This window comes from Sceloporus occidentalis, unplaced genomic scaffold (genome assembly GCF_023333645.1).
Source record: "Sceloporus occidentalis isolate IW3139 unplaced genomic scaffold, rSceOcc1.0.p SCAF_1, whole genome shotgun sequence".
Taxonomy (NCBI): Eukaryota; Metazoa; Chordata; class Lepidosauria; order Squamata; family Phrynosomatidae; genus Sceloporus; species Sceloporus occidentalis.
In genome coordinates, this window is record NW_028316981.1 from 83,638,128 (window position 1) to 83,660,334 (window position 22,207).

General features: G+C 38.7%; 1 protein-coding gene across 2 annotated transcripts in view; it reads left to right on the forward strand.

The window, feature by feature from the left end:
• CLINT1 (clathrin interactor 1) overlaps positions 1-22,207 on the forward strand; it is a 100,083-nt gene that overhangs the window by 41,273 nt on the left and 36,603 nt on the right. For both annotated transcript variants that reach the window (XM_089527724.1, XM_089527714.1), the window contains exons 2-7: positions 10,028-10,132; positions 10,718-10,814; positions 12,381-12,489; positions 13,426-13,590; positions 15,889-16,066; positions 21,373-21,619. In XM_089527724.1, the coding sequence (XP_089383850.1) occupies positions 10,028-10,132; positions 10,718-10,814; positions 12,381-12,489; positions 13,426-13,590; positions 15,889-16,066; positions 21,373-21,619 (901 nt within the window). The remainder of the gene's footprint in view (positions 1-10,027; positions 10,133-10,717; positions 10,815-12,380; positions 12,490-13,425; positions 13,591-15,888; positions 16,067-21,372; positions 21,620-22,207) is intronic.

Consider the following 22,207-nt stretch of genomic DNA (forward strand, 5'->3'; position numbering starts at 1 on the left):
GGAAAGAGAAACGGCCCGTGCCAGCTTCTCTTTCCCTCCTCGCCCTCCCAGGCCCAAGGCAGAGCTGCCTTCGGTTTGGGAAGGCAAGGAGGGAAAGAGAAACGGCCCGTGGAAAAGGTGGGGGGAGAAGCTGGCTTCCTCCTCCTCCCACCCACGGGGCTTCGCCAGGCCAGAGGTGTCCTTCGGAGGACACCTCCGGCCTGGGGCAGCCCCAAGGACAGAAGAAGGGGCTGCCGGCTTCTTCCTCCTCCTCCCACCAACGGGGCTTCGCCAGGCCAGAGGTGTCCTTCGGAGGACACCTCCAGCCTGGGGCAGTCCCAAGGACGGAAGAAGGGGCTGCCGGCTTCTTCCTCCTCCTCCCGCCTGCGGGGCTTCGCCAGGCCGGAGGCGTTCATCGGAGGACACCTCTGGCCTGGGGCAGCCCCAGGGACAGGAGCAGGGCCTGCGGACCCTTTGCTCCTGCCCCCCACGGGCCCTTACTGGTCCCCAGCTGTCTCTGAGAGACAGCTGGAGGCCAAGGGAAGGGCAGGAGGAGCAGGCGTGAGCCTGTCACTCCTCCCCCAATTTCCCCCGACTTCCAGCTGTCTCTGAGAGACAGCTGGAGGCTGGGAAAGGGCGTGGGGAAAGCCCCGCCCTCAGAGGGTGGAAGCCCCGCCTCTGGTACGGGCCCCCGGAGGGCAGAATCTCCACCCTTGGCATGGCGACCTAAAAAGGTTCGCCATCACTGTTATATTGTCTTCAGCATGGCTTTAGTTCAAGAAAAATGTTAGTAAATTGTTGTACTATATTACTTTTACATGGATCCTCACTGGAATAAAAACTCTCTCACTAGTAAAACTCAGACAAAGGCAGGTAGGTAGGCTGCTATCCAAAGCTAATCACCTCCCTTGTCAAGAGGGCACTGTTGTCTTCATACTAATGGGCAGGGCCTCTGTGCTTAGGTGCAGTAGCTGAACTCAGGCTAGCAGGATCTTGGTGTTGGAAGAACATTATGTAGGCAATATGGGAGAAGCAGACAATGTAGGGACAGGTTAGCTGACTGCTTGGCAGGCTGTGAGGAGTCAGGTGAGCAAGCAGGCTCCCCTGTTATTGTGCAAGATCACTATACTAAGTGGCAGGAGAGTTGTTTTGTCCTCTGCATCAAAAGAGAAGCTAGCTGGGCAACAGAAGGCAGAAACAGACAGAGCCAGTTAGTGGTGATGGTGTTCTCGCAAGCGTGTGGTGTGATGCAGATTGGCAGACAGTTAGCTAAGTAAGCAACACCCTTGTAAGGTAACTTGAAGGAACACGCGCGCGCACACACAGAGAGAGAGAGAGAGAGCGCAACAGTAAAAGACTTGTTTCCCTTTTGTCCATGTTGGTCTATTATAGACTGTTTCGTTATAATTTTTTATATGCATCCTAACATGCAATAGAGTAGATCACTGTTCCTGCTTCTGGAACCACCATTTGCACCTGTTTAGTGGACCTTGATGTTCTCACTAAAAATAAAAATTCTACATGATCTGCCTGCAGCCGACTGGAGGGAGGGTGATGCCTCCTGCATCCTGGCATATCTTGATTATTTGTTAGTCCCTAGGCAGAAAGGCCCACTGAGGTAAATATAGTTAATGATATTAAAAAGCACACAACCAGACTGATCTTTATTCACTGTCAGGAGCCCTGCTGAAATGAGTGGAGATTGTGCAGTAGTGCAGCCTGGCATGTGGGCTCTTTTATTTGTATTTGCAGGAGCATTTTCAGAGGCTCTTCAGTGAAATCAAGGAGTTAGTCATTTTTCAAAAGAACAGCCCTTTGCAAAATCCTCAGGGTAACAAAATTCTTCCCAAAAGTCAAGGTTTAAAACCACTTAATTAATTAACAGCTGGAGAAAAAACAGGGTAAACAAGCCATTACTAAAAATTAAAAAAAAAACATTAAAATTACACAGTCTTGGACACATAATGGAGGAGAAGCCATTTCAGGATGTGGTTTCCATTCCGGAAAAACTTATTATACCATATTGCTGCCAAGTGTGATGCTGCATGGAGCACAAGAATTCAACAACTTTGTTGCAGGGTTTTGCGTTAGCTGCTGTTTAACAGTTGTTCTGAAGGACGTAAGAATAGTTCAGTCTCAGTCTTTTATGCATTCACCACATGTATTGTAGTGGCAGATCTTTTGCTGTGCAGAAAAAAGGAACATTTGATCTATCAGCCAAAGCTGGTAAGAAACATCTTGTGCCATTGAGGTCACTTGGACCTTCAGTGACTGTGCTGAAGCTAAGCACATTGTAGATAATTGTGTGTCAGTTCACCCTTGTTAAAAAGAATTTTAAGAATCCATTACATGAAAACGAATTCCAGTAAGGAGCGCACTGAATGTCTGAATTGAAGACATTGAGATTAGTTCCCATTAAGAGAGCCAGGTGATCTAGTGGTAGCATGGTTGGATTAGGACTCCAGGATACCAGGTTTCAAATCCCCACTTGGCTATGGAAATCCATTGGCTGATTTTGGACAAATCACATTTTCAGCCTGAGAGTAAGGGAATAGCTAACTCCTCTGAGCAAATCTTACCAAGAAAACTCTGTGATAAGGTTGTCTGAGGGTCTCCATAAGTTGGGAACAACTTGAAGGAACACACTCCCTCGGAGTATAGTGGAGTCTCCTTCCTTGGAGGTCTTTAAGCAGAGACTGGATGGCCATCTGCTGGGGATGCTTTGATTTGGATTTCCTGCATGACAGGGGGTTGGACTGGATGGCCCGTGTGGTCTCTTCCAACTCTATGATTCTATCAATAGCAAGAATGTTCTGGCCTTTGTTTCTTTTTGAACAGGTTTTACTCATTGGCCTATAGCATGAGATATGATGATCAGAGGATACTCCTGTTTCAGGGAAGTGGAAGAGAGCCTTTTTGCCAGTTCTTCTTCCCCCCCTCCTCCAATTTCCTCCAGTCCCAGGAAAGGCTGTGTCAAATCCTACAAGCTTGAAAGGAACGGAAACAGTTTTGTCATGAGATTTTGTGAATAATAGAGAAGGATTATTTTGAGAGATCGGGCAGAATTAAATACAAGGGAAGAGTGGTATTCCCAAGCTCATCTCTTATCATGAGAATTCAGGGCAGTAGACAAGGAAGGTGGGGGTGCCATTCAAGGAATTATTTTTAATTCCTCTTGGAAATATCACTGGGCAGGTATAGCCCTGTCGCCTTCTATTGTAAGCATTTTAAAAAAGCCACAGTCAAGGAACACCATTAGAAATATTTTAAATTGCTGTATGTAAAACCTTTGGAACGTTTTTCTCTGTCAAGAGTTCTTAAAGTGAAGAAAGAAACAAGATGTTGTTGGTTTCCAATCTTTGCCCATTGTTGAATAGACATTAAATGATTGGGCTACCAAGACTTTCCTTTTAAAAAAAAACCCTTTCTGAACATATTTCTCTACCCAGCCAAGAACTATTAATTCAAGTCATAGTGTACAAGTATAACCAGCTATTAACAGAAGACGTATCCGCTCAATTTTGTTTCTGGTCAACATTCAGACATTTTGGCACTCACTTGGCCAACAGCTTCTGCATAGCCGACTGCTTATAAATTATAAACCAAATGTGTTCCCAGGATATCTCTAGTGTCTCAGCTACTGCTTTAGGTGAGATATGCCAGTCTGCCAAAATCAGATCATGAACATGCTCAACAATTTCAGGAACTGATACTGTGAAGGCCTCTCAGACCTTTCTGCTTCTTCGGTCTCATAATCTCCATACTGAAAAGTGGCACACCACTTTTCCACAGTTGAGTATGATGGACACTTGTCACTCAATGTGTGCCTCATACCCTCATGGATTTCCTTTGGAGTTTTCTTCAGCAGGAACAGAAATTTCTTGATGGCCCAGAACGTTGAAAGACCTCAGTGGTTAAAAGAAAGAGGCTAAATTGCTCAGGTCAGAGAGATTTTGTTTGGGGGGGGATCAGGGACATCTGGGAGCCTAAAACACAAGTGGGGTGCTGCACACAGCCCATAGACTGCACTTTCCTCAGCCCAGTTTTAAATGTTTATAATTATATTTGGCTTGTTATTTCAAAGTAATCGCTCTCCCCTGAAAACAATTCCCCAAAGAGCAAGACAGAGTCTTATAGCAATATTTAATTGTCTATTCTCTTCTTTACAGAAAGGACTGTCCATACATTTGGGAATGCAGTAGACTCTTGGTATCCACTGGGGTTTGGTTCCAGGACCCCTCTGGATACCAAAATCCATGGATGTTTAAGACCCATTAAATACAATGGATAGTAAAATAGTGTCCCTTATATAAAATGGTAAAATCAAGGTTTGCTTTTTGGAATTTATATCTTTTAAAAAGTATTTTCAAGCACTGGATGCTTAACTCCATGGATAAAAAAATTCTGTGGATGTGGAGGGCCGACCGTAGGTCATTGTTTCATGTGTTTCCCTGAAGTTGACTAAAGAGATGAGAGGGTCATGCATGAATTCTAGTGAACTTGAGCCCTCTTTTGGGTGTTCAAAATCTCTTTGCTAGGTAAATAAAAGCACTTCATGCCCTTACAGCCAGTGTTGTACTCCTGATATATGTGTTTGCACTTAAAACGTTGATGGAAGGGACCACCCTTCTGCAGACATTCAGACTAAATTTTCAAATGCCTAGGAAGGAGGACTACATTATACTTCTATGGGTAAGATTACATAGCACAGACCCCAGGGCCCACTTGCTTGCCTGTGAAAGCATTAATTTTTTTCACTACCTGAGTAGATCTTAATTTACCAGGTTTTTATGGTTTTATGGAAGAAACCTCTGAAAATAAGTGTTAAAGCTGCACCTAACTTAAATCTATTTTTTCATGGATAGCTATTTCAGTAGTGATTTTATGTGAGCTGTTTTGTTTTATTCGTGTGTGTGTGTATTCAAGGTTCATGACAGAGATTCAAATTCAGTAGGTTTTGAAGGGACGGGCTAGTCTAAGCCAGATAATGTCTGAGATTATAAGAAGCTTTACGCATAAAACATTCAAAGTCCATTTGTCAATCCACCTATTGTGTATAGCCCCTTTTATTTGCAAAGAATGTTGTCGGTAAAGTCCAACGTGATTCCTTGGAAGAGGCCCAGCCTAAACTAACCCAAGAGCCCCCTCTGGCGTCTGAAAGTGTCCACAGATATCAAATTTATATCAGTCACAGGAAGTCTTGGCATTCAAACTTTTCCCCCTCACATCTGGAAGTAAAAAAAATTTCTGCTTTAAAGGTCACAGGCATCATGGGTAGGGCATGGATTGAGGGCCATAGAAAACATGGGAAAGGAAGAATAAAACTAGATTTCCACCTTTTTTGAAATAGTTATTTTTAAATGGCCTGGAACGCAGCCAAACTACACAACTCCCTTTCTCTCTCCCCCTCCCCCCGCACCAGCCGCCCAGTTTAAAAAGTTTACATTTGTTGCTGAATGAAATGTGGCTGAAAGATTCCCCCCCCCCCCCCCGCTTGAAATGTTAGATCACTTCTTAGGATTTATCAGTACTTTCTTCCATTTGTTGAGCAGAATATTTTTATAAAAGGATGAGTCCAGAAATGCAGAGAGACAGTGTTGTTTCTAACTTAACAGTTTGGGGTTGTGTTTTAACTTTCCAACCTCTTCCTTTAACTTCCTCACAGATCCCTTTACTCTTGAACTTTCATCGCTACCAGCTCAACTGATAGCGTTGTGTGTTAATGGACGCTTGTGGCTTTTCTTTCCCGTATGACTTGTATTCTTAAGCATTTTAATTTGAAGAAATGTAGGAAACACTTCATCTTAGAGTCTTTCCTCCAGCCCTTCGAACAAGAGCTTGGGGATAGGCTGTAAAAACAGAACCTTTACCATTTGATCCACAGGTATTCCTTACACTGCACAAGGCAACTAGTGTGTTGAAAGCTACAAAAGCTCTGAAGCTTGTCTCGAAAACCAGTTCCATATGAATGGGAATCGAAAAATGGCATGAGGTTAACATGTGCTTACAGTAAAAGGAGATTGCAGGACCTCAGACTTCAGTTGTATGTTTTGGTGGTGAATAAACAGAGTTTTAATAGCTGCTGTATGGATCTGCTCTGCTTTGACACATATCCCAATGCATGTAATGATTTTCATTGGCTGATTTACTTAATTCAGAAAAACATGTGACATGTTCTTTAGGGAAGGAATAGATTAAAACAACAACAACAACAAAATCATCCCTTTGCTCCCCAAACTTTTTGTAGTCATAGTATACAGGCATACATTAAGTTACCAAAGGATCTCACTAAGAAACTCCTTTTTACAAAGTCTTTTTATGCTCCTTCAGATCTTACCTTTTTCCTCTTTGTTTTCTGTTTAGTTCAAAGTTTTTCAGCAATACCAGTGTTTGGAGGAAGGTGAACAAGGGCTCAAGAAACACAGACTTTTGGTGTCAAGATTCAGCAGTGTATCTGCAGTAAACAATGCAATAAAAGCTTGAGCTGGGAAAGTATGGGATTCTACTTTAGCTGATCCTGCTGTAGCTATTAGTGTCTGCCTACAACTGGGAAGATAAAAAGTAGCTGCCTCCAGAATCTTTTGCTACCATGCATGAGCAGCAAAACAGAGAGAAAGGAGAAAGCAGATAAGCCTGCCTCACCAGTTATTCCCTGCGAGCATCTTTAAAAGTCAAACCAAAATGGAAATCATAAAAAAGTGGAAGCTGATGAAAACAAAAAGGTCATCTCTAGATGCATTTTGGAAGAAGCCTTCCAGCGATCTCTAGAAAGTTCAAAACATGTTTTGTTTACTTATGCAAAGCTTACTTGACCTGGTTGTTTCATTTCATATGTGTATATTGTTAATTTTGGATTTAAAAAAAAGCTTTCTGAAACATGTTAAACTGCTTTTCTTTTTTCTTTTTCTTTTTTGTGTTGTGCAAATCTACCGGTGTACTTTCCATGTTATTTTTGCTTCATTAACTGAGGTATATCTACTTTTATTTAAAGCTTCTGTCGTGCTTTGTTTGTCTAAAGATCTTACAAGGCATATTAAAACAAAAGAATAAAATTAAACTAAACTAAATAATGCAGTGATGCCAGAGTAAATCATAATCAGTGAGTCATTCCTGAAAAAAAAGTCAATCCTAAAATAACAACAGCAACCACTCTACATTTCTTCCTGAACTTTGTTGAGGGCAGGGAGACACATTGATTGATTTCACTTTGGAACACATTACAAACATGAGCCCGCTATTAAAGTAAGATGCCTTCTTTGCCAACAACAATTTTTATCTCCCTCATAGGAGATTTAAATGGTTCTGGACCAATTTAAGTTTTTCTTGTTGCTGTTTGTTTGTTTTATGAAGAGTGGGCTCATATAGTGCATGCTGCAAAATTGATCCCACACCTATAATGCATGGTAATTGAAACTCACTACTGTCTGTAGTACAGATGAGAACAGGGGACATATATGCCCCAGTTATGTTGGACTGTAATTTCTAGCAGCTCATTAGCCAATGGTGAGAAGTGCTGAGAATTGTAGTTCGACATCTAGAGGTCTGAACATTTCGCATCTCTAAACTACTGCCTTCACCATTTTATTCATGAAAATTTTAATGATGGGCCCAGGAACATTCCCAGCAAGTATATATAAATCCCCCACACACACCTCATCGTACCACCCTCCTGTGGTATGTCCCACCATACTGGACTTGTCCCACCATGCCACCATCCTGTTCGGATACAGTTTCCATAGCTACATCTTATGTGTAAGACATCTAAAATCTTTAACATCAGGCGCGTAAGAACAGGAATAGTTTCCAGAGAATCCCTCTCTGCAAATGTGCCCTTTAAGGAACAGTGTTCTTTTCATCCTGAATAAGTACAACCACAAACTAAATAATATAGAAAACCTCTGTCAGTTCTTCTTTCTTGCCTTGATTCAGTTTCTTGTTTTCTGCCATTATTAACTATCTTCACACTTAAGTACAGTGGATCCTTGGTATATGCTGAGGTTTGGCACCAGGACCCCCCGTGGGTAGCAAAATCTGTGGATGCTCAAGTCCCACTAAATACAATGGATAGTAAAATGGTGTCCCTTATATAAAATGGCAAAATCAAGGCTTGCTATTTGGAATTTATATATTTTTAAATATTTTCAAGCTATGGATGCTTGAATCTGTGGATAAAAAATCCTTGGATAAGAGGGGCTGACTGTACTGTGACACACTATTACCCATTACTCTAACCAGATCCCAAAAACGATTTGACAGAAATAGAATAAAAACCCAGTAGTACCACCAAGATATCAATTCTCTTTCACTATCTAGGCTAGGTCAAGCCAAAGTGATCTATGACTTAAACCTAACTAACTTGAATCTTGGTTGAAATTGTTTCAGTTATGTTAGGAGGTGAACCAGAGCCACCTATTCAATCATGGGGTCAAAGAATGGAACACTGAGAGCAGGAATTACCAAGACTTATTGATATATCAAAAATTATTTCCTTTAATTCAAGGATTAAAATATGGGTCTCAGAATTGTTAGCAGAAGTTTCTTAAACACAGCTTGAGTATTTCTTTTTCAATATTAATGGAAATTCTAAGAAGATGTGTTAACCGACCTTACAAAAGAGGACTGTCTTCAACAAGATGGACAAGGGCCAAGGATAACATAGGTGATCACCTGTAACTTTCCAAGTTTACCCTGTCAGTGTTCTCAGGAAAACAAACTGGATTTGATCCAAGCAAAACATTTCAAGAGATTATCAAGAACAGCATAAATATGTACTCTATTTTAATGGAGGTATTCAAGTTGGATTAAATGTGAATGACTTTATTTACAAAGAAGCCAGTGGGTATCTCTGGCTCTGGGTGGGAAGAGCCAGTTCTCTTTAACATATTTTTCCATATCATGAAATAGATAACTGAGTTTGTAATATATTGATTTCTCTTTTTCCTTGTCCATCACATACATACGTACATACGTACATACATACATACATACATATAAAGGGCACATTATGCACAGAGAAGAGAACTAATGAAAATGTATGTTGTACAACATGGCATGCCTTCCTGTCTGAGTGTAATGTAAATAGGAAAAAAATACTACCCTTTTCACTGTAGCAAGACAGTCTGCAAAGTATATCTGTTTCTTGCCACTCTGGCAGATTTCAGTGTATAGGAATAATTGTACTTGTTTTCCTTCTTCTACAGTGAAGATATCTTTATTTCCAGACATAGCAGCTCCAAAATGACCCTCTTGAAAGTCTCACATGGCAATTTTTTCTTACCAGTATACTTCTAGTTTTTTAATCTGTGCAAGTATTACAATTCTGTTGTGGTGAAACTAGCTTCCTATGTGTGTTTGAAAACTGGGAAGGAATATGAATTACATGTCTTCCCTGTAAGGATGAATGCAGAAATGTTTTAAAAGGAAGGATAAAAGATTGAGCGTCAGCCATAAGTAGTTCATAACCTTTGATTTTTCTTGTACTTTTACATAAATCCTTACACATAAGACTTGAATATATACTTAATATGAGTTTTATCTGAAAGCAGGAAGTAATTCAAGTTTTTCCCCATACTTCCAATATATTCAGACTACAAACTGTTGTGATACTGAGCACCTCTTGTCCTGTTTTTGCGATTATAATGACATCTGCTACAAGATGCATTGTTTTGTTTTGTTTTTCTTTTACTCGGTGGTTTGGAAAAGAACCTCTTGTGTGTGTCAAAGAAGCCAAAGCAGCTACGGCTAGGGATGCTACTCTGAGCAGTACTGTTTCTCATTTAATGTGACTAAGGGCCATTATAACTGGATTGGATCTATGTCTAATATCTCTAATCTATATTCTGGAAGGTTAGTGGAATAGCGAAATCATCTTAAAGACAGCTAAATGAATTGTGGTGTCCTCAGGGTAGTTCCTCCACTAAAGATGTTTTCTTTTCCACCCTGTAGAGGTATCTCATTAAGGTATCCACTAGTGTCATTATTAAGTTTTTATGTGTTTCTCAGTTTTGATGCTAATCTTTGTGCATGCATTTAATTCTGTTCTTTGCAGCACCAATGTGGTTATGAATTATTCAGAAATAGAGTCTAAGGTTCGAGAAGCAACCAATGATGATCCATGGGGACCTTCAGGGCAACTAATGGGAGAGATTGCCAAGTAAGTGATAATTTGACTCAGCAGTGAGGAAAGGTACATCTTTATACATAAAAATATGGAGTAAAAATTGTTTCTGCTTCATCACTTCTCAAGAATACAAGATGAAGAGAAAGAAGTATTAATGGTACCAGGTTCTGAATGATAGCCACAAGCCTACTGTTTATTAAAAACTATATTCATGATGTATTATAATTTGAAGCACAGACAGCTTCCTATGGGTCAAGGTCTTGCAATATATTTTTCAGAAACTATAAAATGGGAAGTTGGGGGCTCCTTCGTAAACACAGAGGGCAACCAAATGGTATGAGAGATTAAAATAACAAGGGAATACTGTACTTTTTTCATTATTTCCACAGTGGGGAGACTTATCAGCATTGCTAATCTAGTGAGTAATTCTATATGTGAAATACTTCTGTGCAAATGTCAGTAGCAACACATTTGGCAATGGAGTTTTAATTTAATGCAAGTCTGCCATCTGCTGGTTTATTTAGGTTCTAGCAGCTCTTTACTAGAAACAGTACTGTAAAAATAATTCCTCCTTTTCCTTTTTCGTTTCTTCTTTTGCTTTTTCCATTTTTTTTTCAGGGCCACCTTTATGTATGAACAGTTTCCAGAACTTATGAACATGCTTTGGACACGAATGCTAAAAGACAACAAAAAGAATTGGAGGAGAGTTTATAAGGTATGTTATACATTACTTTTTATGGTCTTTTTCTAGTTTTAATTTTGTTTTAAATTGCACATACTGAAGAACAAATACAACTGAATGTTTTAATTTTACCACAGTGTCCTATCATAATTAACTCATTTTTGTGCTTTCATTTAGATAATATCCATGCTAAACTTCACAGGCTTCCAGATCCTCTGTGTGCAATTAGTATGAGGCTGATTTTAATCAAGTTGATTTGTGTGTGTGTGTGTGTGTGTGTGTATGTAGGTTTTTAGGGAAGAAGCCTCTACTGAAAAACAAGATTTCTTGCTCTCTCTTGTCTCTTAAATAAATGCCTTCTAGCAATTTTAATTTTTATTGCTTCATTAAATTCCAAATAAGAGATCCGCTATAGCTTGATCTTTCAAAAGAAGCAAATAACCTTCTAATTGGCCTATTATTGAAGAGTCCTAATTTTAAAATAATATATTCATTCTTAGTGTTTTTAGTAAATCTGGACAAGTCTTTAACTTCCAGTATCATTTATGTTTTGTTCTGGCTTTCCCCAATGTTCAATTTTGTTTGTTATATTTTATCATATACCTAACTAGACTGAAAACTAATTGTTAGCCATCGCTTCCCTCCCCTTTTTGTGAACACATTCAGTACAATTTTTTGTTCTTTTTATTTACCTGTTATATTTACATCGTAACAGTAGCTGCACCTCCAGACTCATTTTTCTGTGTCCTGTAGAACTGGAAAAGTGTTTCAAATTTACAATATTATATATTCAGCAGTATTTATACTAAGATATTTAATGTAGTGGTTTTTTTTGGTGATGTAGTCATTGTTTTTCCTGAAGCATAATGTAAATTAATTTTTAATGTTGTCATACATATTACTTAAGATCTTAAGGATGCTTGAAATTATCTGCCAGGCTTGAGTTTGTTATAATTTATAAACATGCTTCTAGTGTCATGACTTCTACAATTGTATATGTATATATGAAAAAAGATGGAAAAAGCTGGCATTCCAAGGAAGTTCACAAAATCAAAAATACTTTTCAACTTACCTTGTTTTGAAGTTTCTTTAAATTTACCTGAAAATACTGAATTTTGTACATCAACACATTTCCTGTAGAAAGCTACATAGATAAATTGCCATTAAAATTGCTTTTAAATGTAAAAACACTGGGGAATAAGGCAATTGCAAAAAAGAGAGACACAAAAGAAAATTGTTTCATTCTGTGGAGTTCGGGGTTTTTTTCTCCCTTAAATTGCCTTAACCACAATTCCCCCTCCCCCCTTTCAAAGAACAGTCATTCTTCAGGCAAATAACTTATGATTTTATGCCCTACTTTTTTTTTGTTGTTGTTATGTTTTATTTTAGTGAGTAAATGCAGTTTTAAATTTTGCAGGCTGTATCGTCAGTGGGTTCTTCTTTGAAGGAGAATTATTCTTATAGTTGACTTGCTTAAATGAAAACAAACCTTGCTTTTGCTTTACTAATTTTTGTACATTTAGGCTTTTCTTTTTATTGCAGTTAAGAATACTGATGGCTTTTGTTCATGTAATCATAAGGTGCTTTGTATTTTTATAGTCTCTACTGCTCCTATCTTACCTCATAAGGAATGGATCAGAGCGTGTTGTTACAAGTGCCAGAGAACACATTTATGATTTGCGATCCCTGGAAAATTACCACTTTGTAGGTGAGCGATAGAAAAATCTTATAAGCAAATTAAAACAGTAGTTGGAGTTGTCAGTCACCTGAACCAGCTTAGAAGCATCCCCACTCTAATTAGAATGTGACTGTTGCCGGTTGTGTGAAGAGTGCAGAATCCAAGACGTTGGACCCTAGAGTATTAATTAGTGAAGACAAGAACTTGCAGAAAAGACTGGCTAATAACAACAGAACCAACACAACATGAGTGTTCGGGTTTATATTAAAATATGCACTAGAGACTGGTCCCCTGTGGTGTGTGTAAAGGAATAGCTTTAATCATGTGGGAAGAAAAGGTTAGAGCTCCAAAACATACACATCTGTTTGAAGCTGGGGATTTCTTTTCCTCCTACCAAATAATATTTACAGTGCAAAGGCAGCAAGGCCAGTGTGTGTTCTGAATAAGAAAGAGGCTTAGGGAAGTGAAGCAAATTTTAGTTTGTAGTGCACTCCAACTGACAGCATTTTAAAAATACAGTTTTGAAGCAAGACAGAAATCTAGCAATTAGCATTTTAGGGAGAAGTGGCTTTTTAAAAAAAGGCTAAGAGGGAAGCTTGCTTTAAATGGGTTAAAATTGGCAGAAAATATTTCCAGGCATCATGTGGTAAAATGGCTCTTTTAAAAGGGAGGGGGAACCACCTAACATTAACCTGTTTGGGAGATCACCATCAGTTAGGAAGCTTTATAAGTTGAAATTTCACTCAAACGCTATCCCTTAGCTTATTGCTGTCTTTTAAGATGATGTTGAGGTGCAAAAATGGGTTCTTGTTCTTTACAGAGAACGATTATAAAATGCCACAACCTTAGATTTTATTTTATTTTTATTTCTTTGTTCATTTTACATCTAAATTTCTCCAAGCTGCCCAGTGCTGGAGGTAACCTGGTAATCCTTAATTTCTTCCTGTTCATATACTTTTTTAACAGATGAAAATGGCAAAGATCAAGGTATAAATATACGCCAGAAAGTAAAAGAAATGGTAGAATTTGCCCAGGATGATGACAGACTTCGCGAAGAGAGGAAAAAAGCAAAGAAAAACAAAGATAAATATATTGGCGTTTCTTCTGACAGTGTTGGCGGATTCAGATACAGTAAGTTTAGTATGGTGGAAGAGACACAGCAATTGCATATTGTGACATTGGCATGGATTTGTAGCTGTGCTGTAAGAAATACATCTAAGTAACTTTCTTTTTAAAATATACATACGTTCTATAATTTGAATGCAATGAAGTCTGCTGTAACAAACTTTCAAGGCAGGAAAGGGAATTACAGTGCATTGTGAATGTGTAAGAGCTTACTAAGAGGTTAGCACATTAGTTCCGTGGTATTTACCTCCAAATAAGTAAGCTAGCATGTAGTGGTTTGAACATTGGACTAGGACTTTGGTGAACAGGGTTTGAATCCCTCCCTGGCTATGGAAACCCACTGGGTGACCTTGGACAAATCATACTCTTTAAGTCTCAAAGGAAGGCAAAGGCAAACCTCTTCTCAGCAACTCTTGCCAAGAAAACCCTGTGATAGGGTCACCATAAGTTGTGAAACAACTTGAAGGCATACAACAACAACAAGAATTATTGTATTATCCTGTGATGGCAGAGATAACTTCAGTGGATCTGGAGGCCAGTCCCCTGCCCCCAGGCTCCCCAAGCTGCACCCCCAACCCAATAACACTTTTAACCTAAATAACTCTCTACCTGGGCATATATTGTGAAGAAATGGTCACTGCAGTGAATGTCATCTACAAAGGAAGCAAATGAAAAATTCTGCATATAGGCCACAACAACCAAATGCACTGGTATAGGGTTGGGATACATGGCTCAGCAGTACGACTTGCAGGATTACTGTTGATTATAAATTGAACATAAGCCAGCAGTGTGACATTGCAGCAAAAAAGGCATATGCTATTTTAGCTTGCATTAATGGAAGCATCGTTTTCAATTCAAGAGAAATAATACTCCCCCTATTTTCTGTGCTGGTCAGGCCTCATCTGACCAGTTCTGGGTTGCCTCATTTTAAGAAGGATATGGACAAGTTTGAGCAGATTCAGAGAAGGGCAATGATGATAAGAGGTCTGGAGAACAAAAGATATGAGGAAAGGTTGAAGTTACTGGGCATGTTCAGCTTGATGAAGGGGAGACTATGGGGTGATATAATTGCATTCTTTAAATACAGATTGAGCCTCCCTTATCCAAAATGCTTGGGACCAGAAGTGTTTTGTATTTTGGAGGGTTTTTTTTAAATTCTGGAATATTTGTGGATACATAATAGGATATCTTGAAGATGGGACTCCAGTCTTAATATGAAATTCATATATGTTTCATATACACCTTATACACATAGCCTGAAAGTAATTTTATACACATTATTATTAATAATTTTGTGTACGAAACAATGTTTGTGTACATTGAACCACGAGAAAGCAGAGGTGTCACTGTCCCAGCCACGCAAGTGGACAATTTTGGATTTTGGAATATTTTGAATACTGCAATTTTATTCAGGCATTCTAGTAATTTTGGAAGGTATTATAGTGAGATGGTTTTGAATTGGAAGTTATTATGATGAGATGGTTTCCTGTTGCCCATTTTGCATGTATGTGTCTGTGATGAATGCACACACGCTCGCATTCAATATCAGTTGAGCTTCTAAATTACTGAATGCAGTTGAGAGCAACTAATAAAGACACTACTTACAAGATAACTGATCAAAGATGCTATCTTTCGCTCTCTACTGCCACTGTGTTGAGTTTTTGGATCTCTGCAATGTGAAGCAAATTTTGTTTATGTGGATAATTTTTGGTGGTGAAATCGCATGCTGAGAACCAGCACATGTGGGGATAAGTTGCTGCACTTTTCTTAATGGTTTCTGAAGAGCTTTTAAAATCGGTAGTTGAGGCTAGAAAAATTGCTGTCTGTATTTACAGTTGTCTTTGAGGGTTTGGTACAATCACCCTGCATTCATGAGATGCTTTTAAAATATATGGTCTCTGAAGGGCTTCCAGTTTTTTATGGCAGCATGGATAAGAGTAATAATGAACACTTATAAAAGAGGTGCTTTTCATTTCTCATAAGGTCTTCATAAAGGTAGGTTCATTTTATTGAACATGGAGAGATTGCCTTTCAGCCTGCCCCTACAATGTTTGATATCTGGATCTGTTGTCATGTCCATTACAAAAGTATAGTTGGCACAAACATAATCTCTTGAATGCACTTAATGCCAATTAGGTGTTGGCTTTACACATGGTAATGCTGATTTAGCACCATGAAAATTCTTAGTTGGCTTTCCAAATTCTTTAAGGTACAAGTCTGTGGTGTAGGCAAAACTGTTGTTAAGAAAAAGTGACTTTTCTGGGATTGATCATTTTTCTTTTTCTGTCTCCCTGTGTTATGTAGGTGAAAGATATGACACTGAGCCCAAGTCAAAATGGGATGAAGAATGGGATAAAAACAAAGGCGGATTTCCATTCAGTGATAAACTAGGTGAGCTGAGTGATAAAATTGGGAGCACAATTGATGACACCATCAGCAAGTTCCGAAGGAAAGACAGAGAGGATTCTCCAGAAAGATGCAGGTACTTCTAACACAACTCTCTTGTTACAAAGTTGCTCTGTTGAAGAATCATTTTAACAATTTATCTCAAAAATCAGACTTCTGTAATCTAGCATGCTGCCTTGGGTTGTTTGTTGTTTATTTCCTCTGCCCTCATAGTTGTGGAATAAAGCCTGAAAACCTGAGCAGACTTCTAGAGGTTTAAGCCACATGAGAAAGTGAAAGGATTCTTGTTGGATCATGGTATTGCTTTCTTGACCCAGAACAGTGCTGTATCTTCTTCAGGGTCCCATTCTGTTCTTCTGCTATATAAACCTAATCTACACACACTCAATGTTTTATGTCTTTTTATCAGCTGTCTGCTAAAAATAAAGCTTAGAGATGCTCTTTTGTGAACAAAATTGCTCTTTCAGTTCCTGGAAAGGTCTTGTTCAAAGCATAGCTTCTACTAATGGAATTGGGGAGAACCTAGTTTTGCTAGTTTCTTCTACAGCCCCAGTGCCATCCCCCATGTGGGCTAGAGAATCTGCACATCAAACCTTTTGATGTTGATTTTCAAAAAAGGTTTGTATGCAAGGGGTGCAGATTTGCTGAAATCACCTTCCTTTCCATCAGTGGCAAAATTCTGTCATATATCTAGAGGCAGCCTTTGGTATCCTAAAGCAAATCCATATTTTCTACATTGGTAATAATGCTTAAGTACACTGATGTAAGTACAGGACACAGTGGTTTAGTGGTTAAAATGCCAATTCTGATCAGTGGAATTTTGAAAAGTTGGCTGTTTGTGGCCCAAGTGCCATGTGATGGGGTTAGCTTTCGTCACTAGTCCCAGCTTTTGCCAATTTAGCAGTTCAAAAGCATGCAAATGCAAGTAGATAAATAGGCACCACTTCGGTGGGGAGGTAACTGATAGGTGCAGTCATGCTGGCCACATGATAACTGGAGTAGTCTTCGGACATTGTTGGTTCTTTGGCTTAGTAATAGAGATGAGCACAGAGATTTTGTAGCACAGAATTAATTCTAAACTAGATTCCCCATTATGTTTTTATCTTACTTTAGGGGCCTGATAAGCAGCAAATTGGTTAATAAAAGAGATATAATTTTTCCTCTTGTAGGAAGATGTTAACCTTCCAATGGATGGGAAGTACAAGGAAGAATCTACATGATAGGTGGTGAAAAGTGGGCTCCTCTTTGATTTTACTGTAGAATGTTTCAGCTTCTTTGGTAATTCTAGCTGGAGTTTTAAAGGTGTCCAGAAGCATCTGACCATCACAAAAAATACACTGTAATCTTATCTGCATTGCAGAAATAATGCAGTTTGAGACTGCTTTAACTGCCATGGCTCAGTGCTATGGAATCCTGGGATTTGTACTTTGTTGTAGCACTAGAACTCTGACAGAGGAGGCTAAATATATCACAAACTATAGATCCCAGGATTCCATAGCATTGAGCCATGGAAGTTAAAATGGTGCCAAATTGCATTCGTTCTACAATGCAGATTAGATCTATAGTTTGGATTTTCTTGTAACCATGCCTCTTTTTAACATGTTAATCCCGCCATGATTTCTATGTACATACCTCAGCAAAGGAGACTTCACCATCTGCTTCATTGTTGGCTGTCAGCTAAACTTGAACTCTGTGTACTATGTAGAACAAGCAGGTAGATGCAGAAGAAGCTATATGAGATGACCTTATGAAACAGGCATATTTGTAGTCTGCAACATTTCTAAAAAGTCTCTACAAAAAGGAGTTGGAGGAGTTTAGCCAGAATATAGTTTATTAACTTGTGTCCTTGAAGCAGTTTCTTAGTGGGGATAGGGTTTTCTTAAAACCAGATATCTGCTTTTACTTTTATTTTTTTAAAAGCTATATTGAGAAAAATGGCAATGATTTCTGAGGTAGCTTTTTGTTGCACAGATGAATGTTCTAAACCATGAATAGGCAGTACTCTTATTAGTCTCAATTGCAGTAGTAATTTAATTCTGTCTCAGTAATAGAAGATAATTAAAAGGTACTTCTTTTTATACTGGAAAGAATGAGTGGAAGAGAATCAACCAAAACACATTTTCATCGTATCCAAAGTTTGAGAGTAGAGCAGAACATATTATTCGTTTCTCCTTTAGCTTAAAGTAAGATGGTTTTCAACTAACCATTTCTTAAAGTAGTACAGTGGACATTTTGTTTACAAGATCAATAAATACTCTGTATTAAAGCAAAAACATATTGGAGGTCTTGCCTGCTGTGCATACTCCAAAACTAATCCATTTGAGCAAGTATGTTGAACTTTTACCATCAACAGATCAAGCTGATATTTAATAGTTTTTGATATTTCTGTGAAAAACTACAAAAAAAACCCCTCATCTGGATGAGATTAAAAGCAGTAGGAGATCTCATATTATTTAATACTTTTTACAACAGAATATTGAAAGAAGTAGAGAAAAAACACTCAAAGTGCTAAAAGTTGTCCTCTTTTTTCCATGAGTGGATTGATTTGGAGAGGGAAATTCATTAATTCACATTAAATATGCAACAATATAGAATACAGTAAATTTTAAATCTTGCCTAAAGTTTACTTGGTGTTTCAATGTTTTAAAATGCTAATATACACTATTTTATGGAACCAAGTCATATTTTCATATTGGTTTTTTTTCTTTATTTCTTTCAAATAAAATGTAAGATTTAAGATTTCTGAGTTTTATATGGAAATTTGAGGAATGTGTCTTTCCCAGTAGATGCTTAACTTTTGCTTTCTAAAGTTGGGTATTGATATAAAAAGATAGGAAAAGAAATGACATTGCTTCTCTTCATTCATGTCCCCCATCCTCTCATAAGAAAAGTCAGCTTCAGATATTTTTTTCAACACTGTTTGAGAAATGTTAACTGTGTGCGTTCAGGATTGCTTCATAAGCATTGATGCATTCTTTCAAGGACATCAATTGTCTTGAAAGAATTAAGTGCTGAATGACCAGCACAAAATAGGCCTTTTTAAAAAAAAGAAGAAGAAGAAGAATGAAACTGGAATTTGCTAGCACTCAAAATTATAGATGTACAGTCATTCCTCCCGATTCACGGACTTGGAGTCTGTGGTCTTGCCCATTCGCGGATGGCAAGAGGAGAGGTATAAAATGGTGTGCGTGTCTGAGGCACATGTGCAACACAGGGGAGTGTGCTGCCACTGAAATCAGTGGCGACTTGAATATTGGTGTCTTTCTGGATTCGCTGGGCGGTGGGGTCCGAAACGGATCTCCCGTGAATTGGGAGGAATGACCATATTTCAATATAGTCTTTAGAATGTAAGTCATGTACCCAGCAAGTTACCAACAGAGGAGTCATCAGAATATCAATAAAGACCATTTGAATGAAGAAAAAATAATAATTCTATATAAACTAACTTTGAAGGAGTAGCAAAAGGAATATAAGAGTGAATCTGAAATTTTATAGTCACAGAAACCACAAAGAGAAAATAAATTACTCAGATATACATACTTCTTTGATTTTAGAATAGGAGTGTTTAATTTCAAACAGGGATGGGAAAAATTAGAAGGGGTACTTGTTTTCCATCCTGCTGTATACTGAGAAGGATGCTAGCGGAGAAGTGCATTAGTGCTTTCCTTTTTTGTCTGTAGTATTAGCTGCTTCTACCAGTAAATATGACAGCTATGTTATTCCCAATGTTTGTGGGGAGTGGGGAGAAGTATTTAAATTGTCCTTCCCAATTTTAATGGATACTGCTGATAAGCTTATTTTGGTTTTCAGTGCATGATACCTCTAAGTTGCACCAAGTTCTCTCCTCCAGGGTCTTGACAGCCAGTCACACATTTAAATGGAATAGCTTATTGGCACTAGCCACGTTGCAATACTCAGTAAAGCCTGCTTCAGTCAAGCCATTTTTTCCTTCATTAAAAAAAAGCAGGAAAAGGCTGTCATGCAAACTGGGAGTGGAGAGAGGTGAATGCTCTAGTTGTGTTTCTCACTCTTGCATATGCAGATCTACCAAGATAGATCCAGACAACATCCCAGGCATGTTTATTCAGTTCTCTGCAGCAGCAGTGGGATCCCTCTTAGCTGTTGTTAGTTTTTTCTCCTGTTATTTTACCCACCCACCCTCAAATTCATTTAAAATGTTTCTCAGTTGTATTTCTGCCTACCAGCAGCCCCAAAAATGGCGTATAAGATATATGAGAACATTCTTTTAAAATAGCTTAAAAACAGTTTGAAAAATCCAAGGCCAGGTGATAAGATGACTGTTTGCTGGAAGTTCATCATGGATGGGCCCAGTCAGACTTCCCTTGGGAAAGAATTCACAGTAGAGGAACTGCTACAGAGCAAGCCCTGTGTTGTATACTGGCAAGCCAAGCCTAACCATTTTAGAATGTTGAGTTGGTTTGTTATCTGTTTTTAATCCTGTTTTGGAAGCCACTATGGAATTTAAAGTTGGGATAAATCATGTGGGACTCTGACAAAGTACATTACTTGTCATGAGATCAGTGAACCCAGCACATTTGCTTTAGCATTTCAGTGGGGCCTGAGTTTCTATACATACCCTATTGAAACAAAAGAAATGGCTCTAGAGCGGCGCTTGACAGATTTACTCCCTTTACCCTTATGTTAGGTCTTCCTCCCACCTTTTACTTTGCATCTATAATCACTCTTGGAATAGAAAGTGAAGTGCTGGATATTTATGTTCACTGATCTTAATGAATTAAACAACCTTTGCTCGCAAATAGTTAATATACAGAGATGCAGTGGGAAGCATAGCTAAGTAATAATAATAATGGGCAAAGTCTCAACCATTATTAGTAGAAAACAAAGGCTACCCCACAGAGCACAGAGCAGTTTGTGTTGCCTCCATGTTGACAACAAGACAGCTTTTATTAAATCAGCAGGTTTAGTGCCCAAGTTCATTATTGTAACATAGAAATCTTCCATTGCTAATTCCTGTTTGAATACACACTTTCCCTCCAATATGCCTTTCAACGTGTTCTCATTACTAACCCAATACAGTATATTGTCAGACAGGGTAAGCGGTATGGAAACAGATTGGAGGAGGAGGAGGAGGAATATAGTTCATGACTGGTTACAATCACACACAGGCTTCCTGAATTATTGGGAAGGACCAGCAGGCTGACACATGAAGCCTTTGTTTCTTCCTCCATCTTGCACATGAGTAAAACTATCTTGGCTGTGATTGTTTATTGATACCTGAACCAGGAATCCTGGTTTATCGCCCATAAACAATCAATCCTGGCTTCCCTTTTAGCTGACAATTACTTCTTCAGTTTCCTTTATATCAATTTCCTCAGTGTTGTTGTCTTTTAATTTTCTCAGTGATAGCGATGAAGAAAAGAAATCCAGAAGAGCTAAATCACCCAAAGGTGAATTCAAAGATGAAGAGGAGACAGTGACTACAAAACACATCCATATTACCCAAGCCACAGAGACCACAACCACCAGGCACAAACGCACAGCAAATCCTTCAAAAACCATTGACCTGGGAGCAGCTGCACATTACACAGGGGACAAAGGAAGTCCGGATCAGAATGCTGCGGTTCACACACCACAGTCTACAACAAAGGTAGGAGAAAGCAATAGAATCTACAACTGAATATTTGAATGTACAGCTATTCAGTCTGAAGGTACTTTCATCAAAGTAGTACATGCAATGTTTTCAAGAGCTGTGTGAGAGTGATAGATATACAGTGACACAAAATAACATTAACACCTCAATGGGAAGGTTGTCTCACAGTTTTGGAGCAACTGCTTAAAGCTTACTTTGCTTACATGGAACAAGGTCATCCAAAAGTACCAAACATTAGCTGGATTGATAAGGGTTTGACAGGCTAAAGCATATGGCTCCCCAACTCAGGGTTCTGAAGTAAATATTTGAGCCTTAAAACTAGTTGTTAACCAGTACACATTGTCATAGAATAGGTTGAATATGTTGTACTTTCAGTAGCTGTTAGCAGGAAGACAAATCTTTTTGTGCTACTGTAGTTAGACTTCTGGCCAGAATCCTCTTTATGTTATACAAAGACTTAAGCTGCAACACACATGGAATGATTTTTGGGGACAGTATGGGACAGACATATCTAGCTGATGATGTGGAAATATTCTGTATGCATGTTGATGTTCACTGTGTACTGAATCTATGCACAGTGCATTG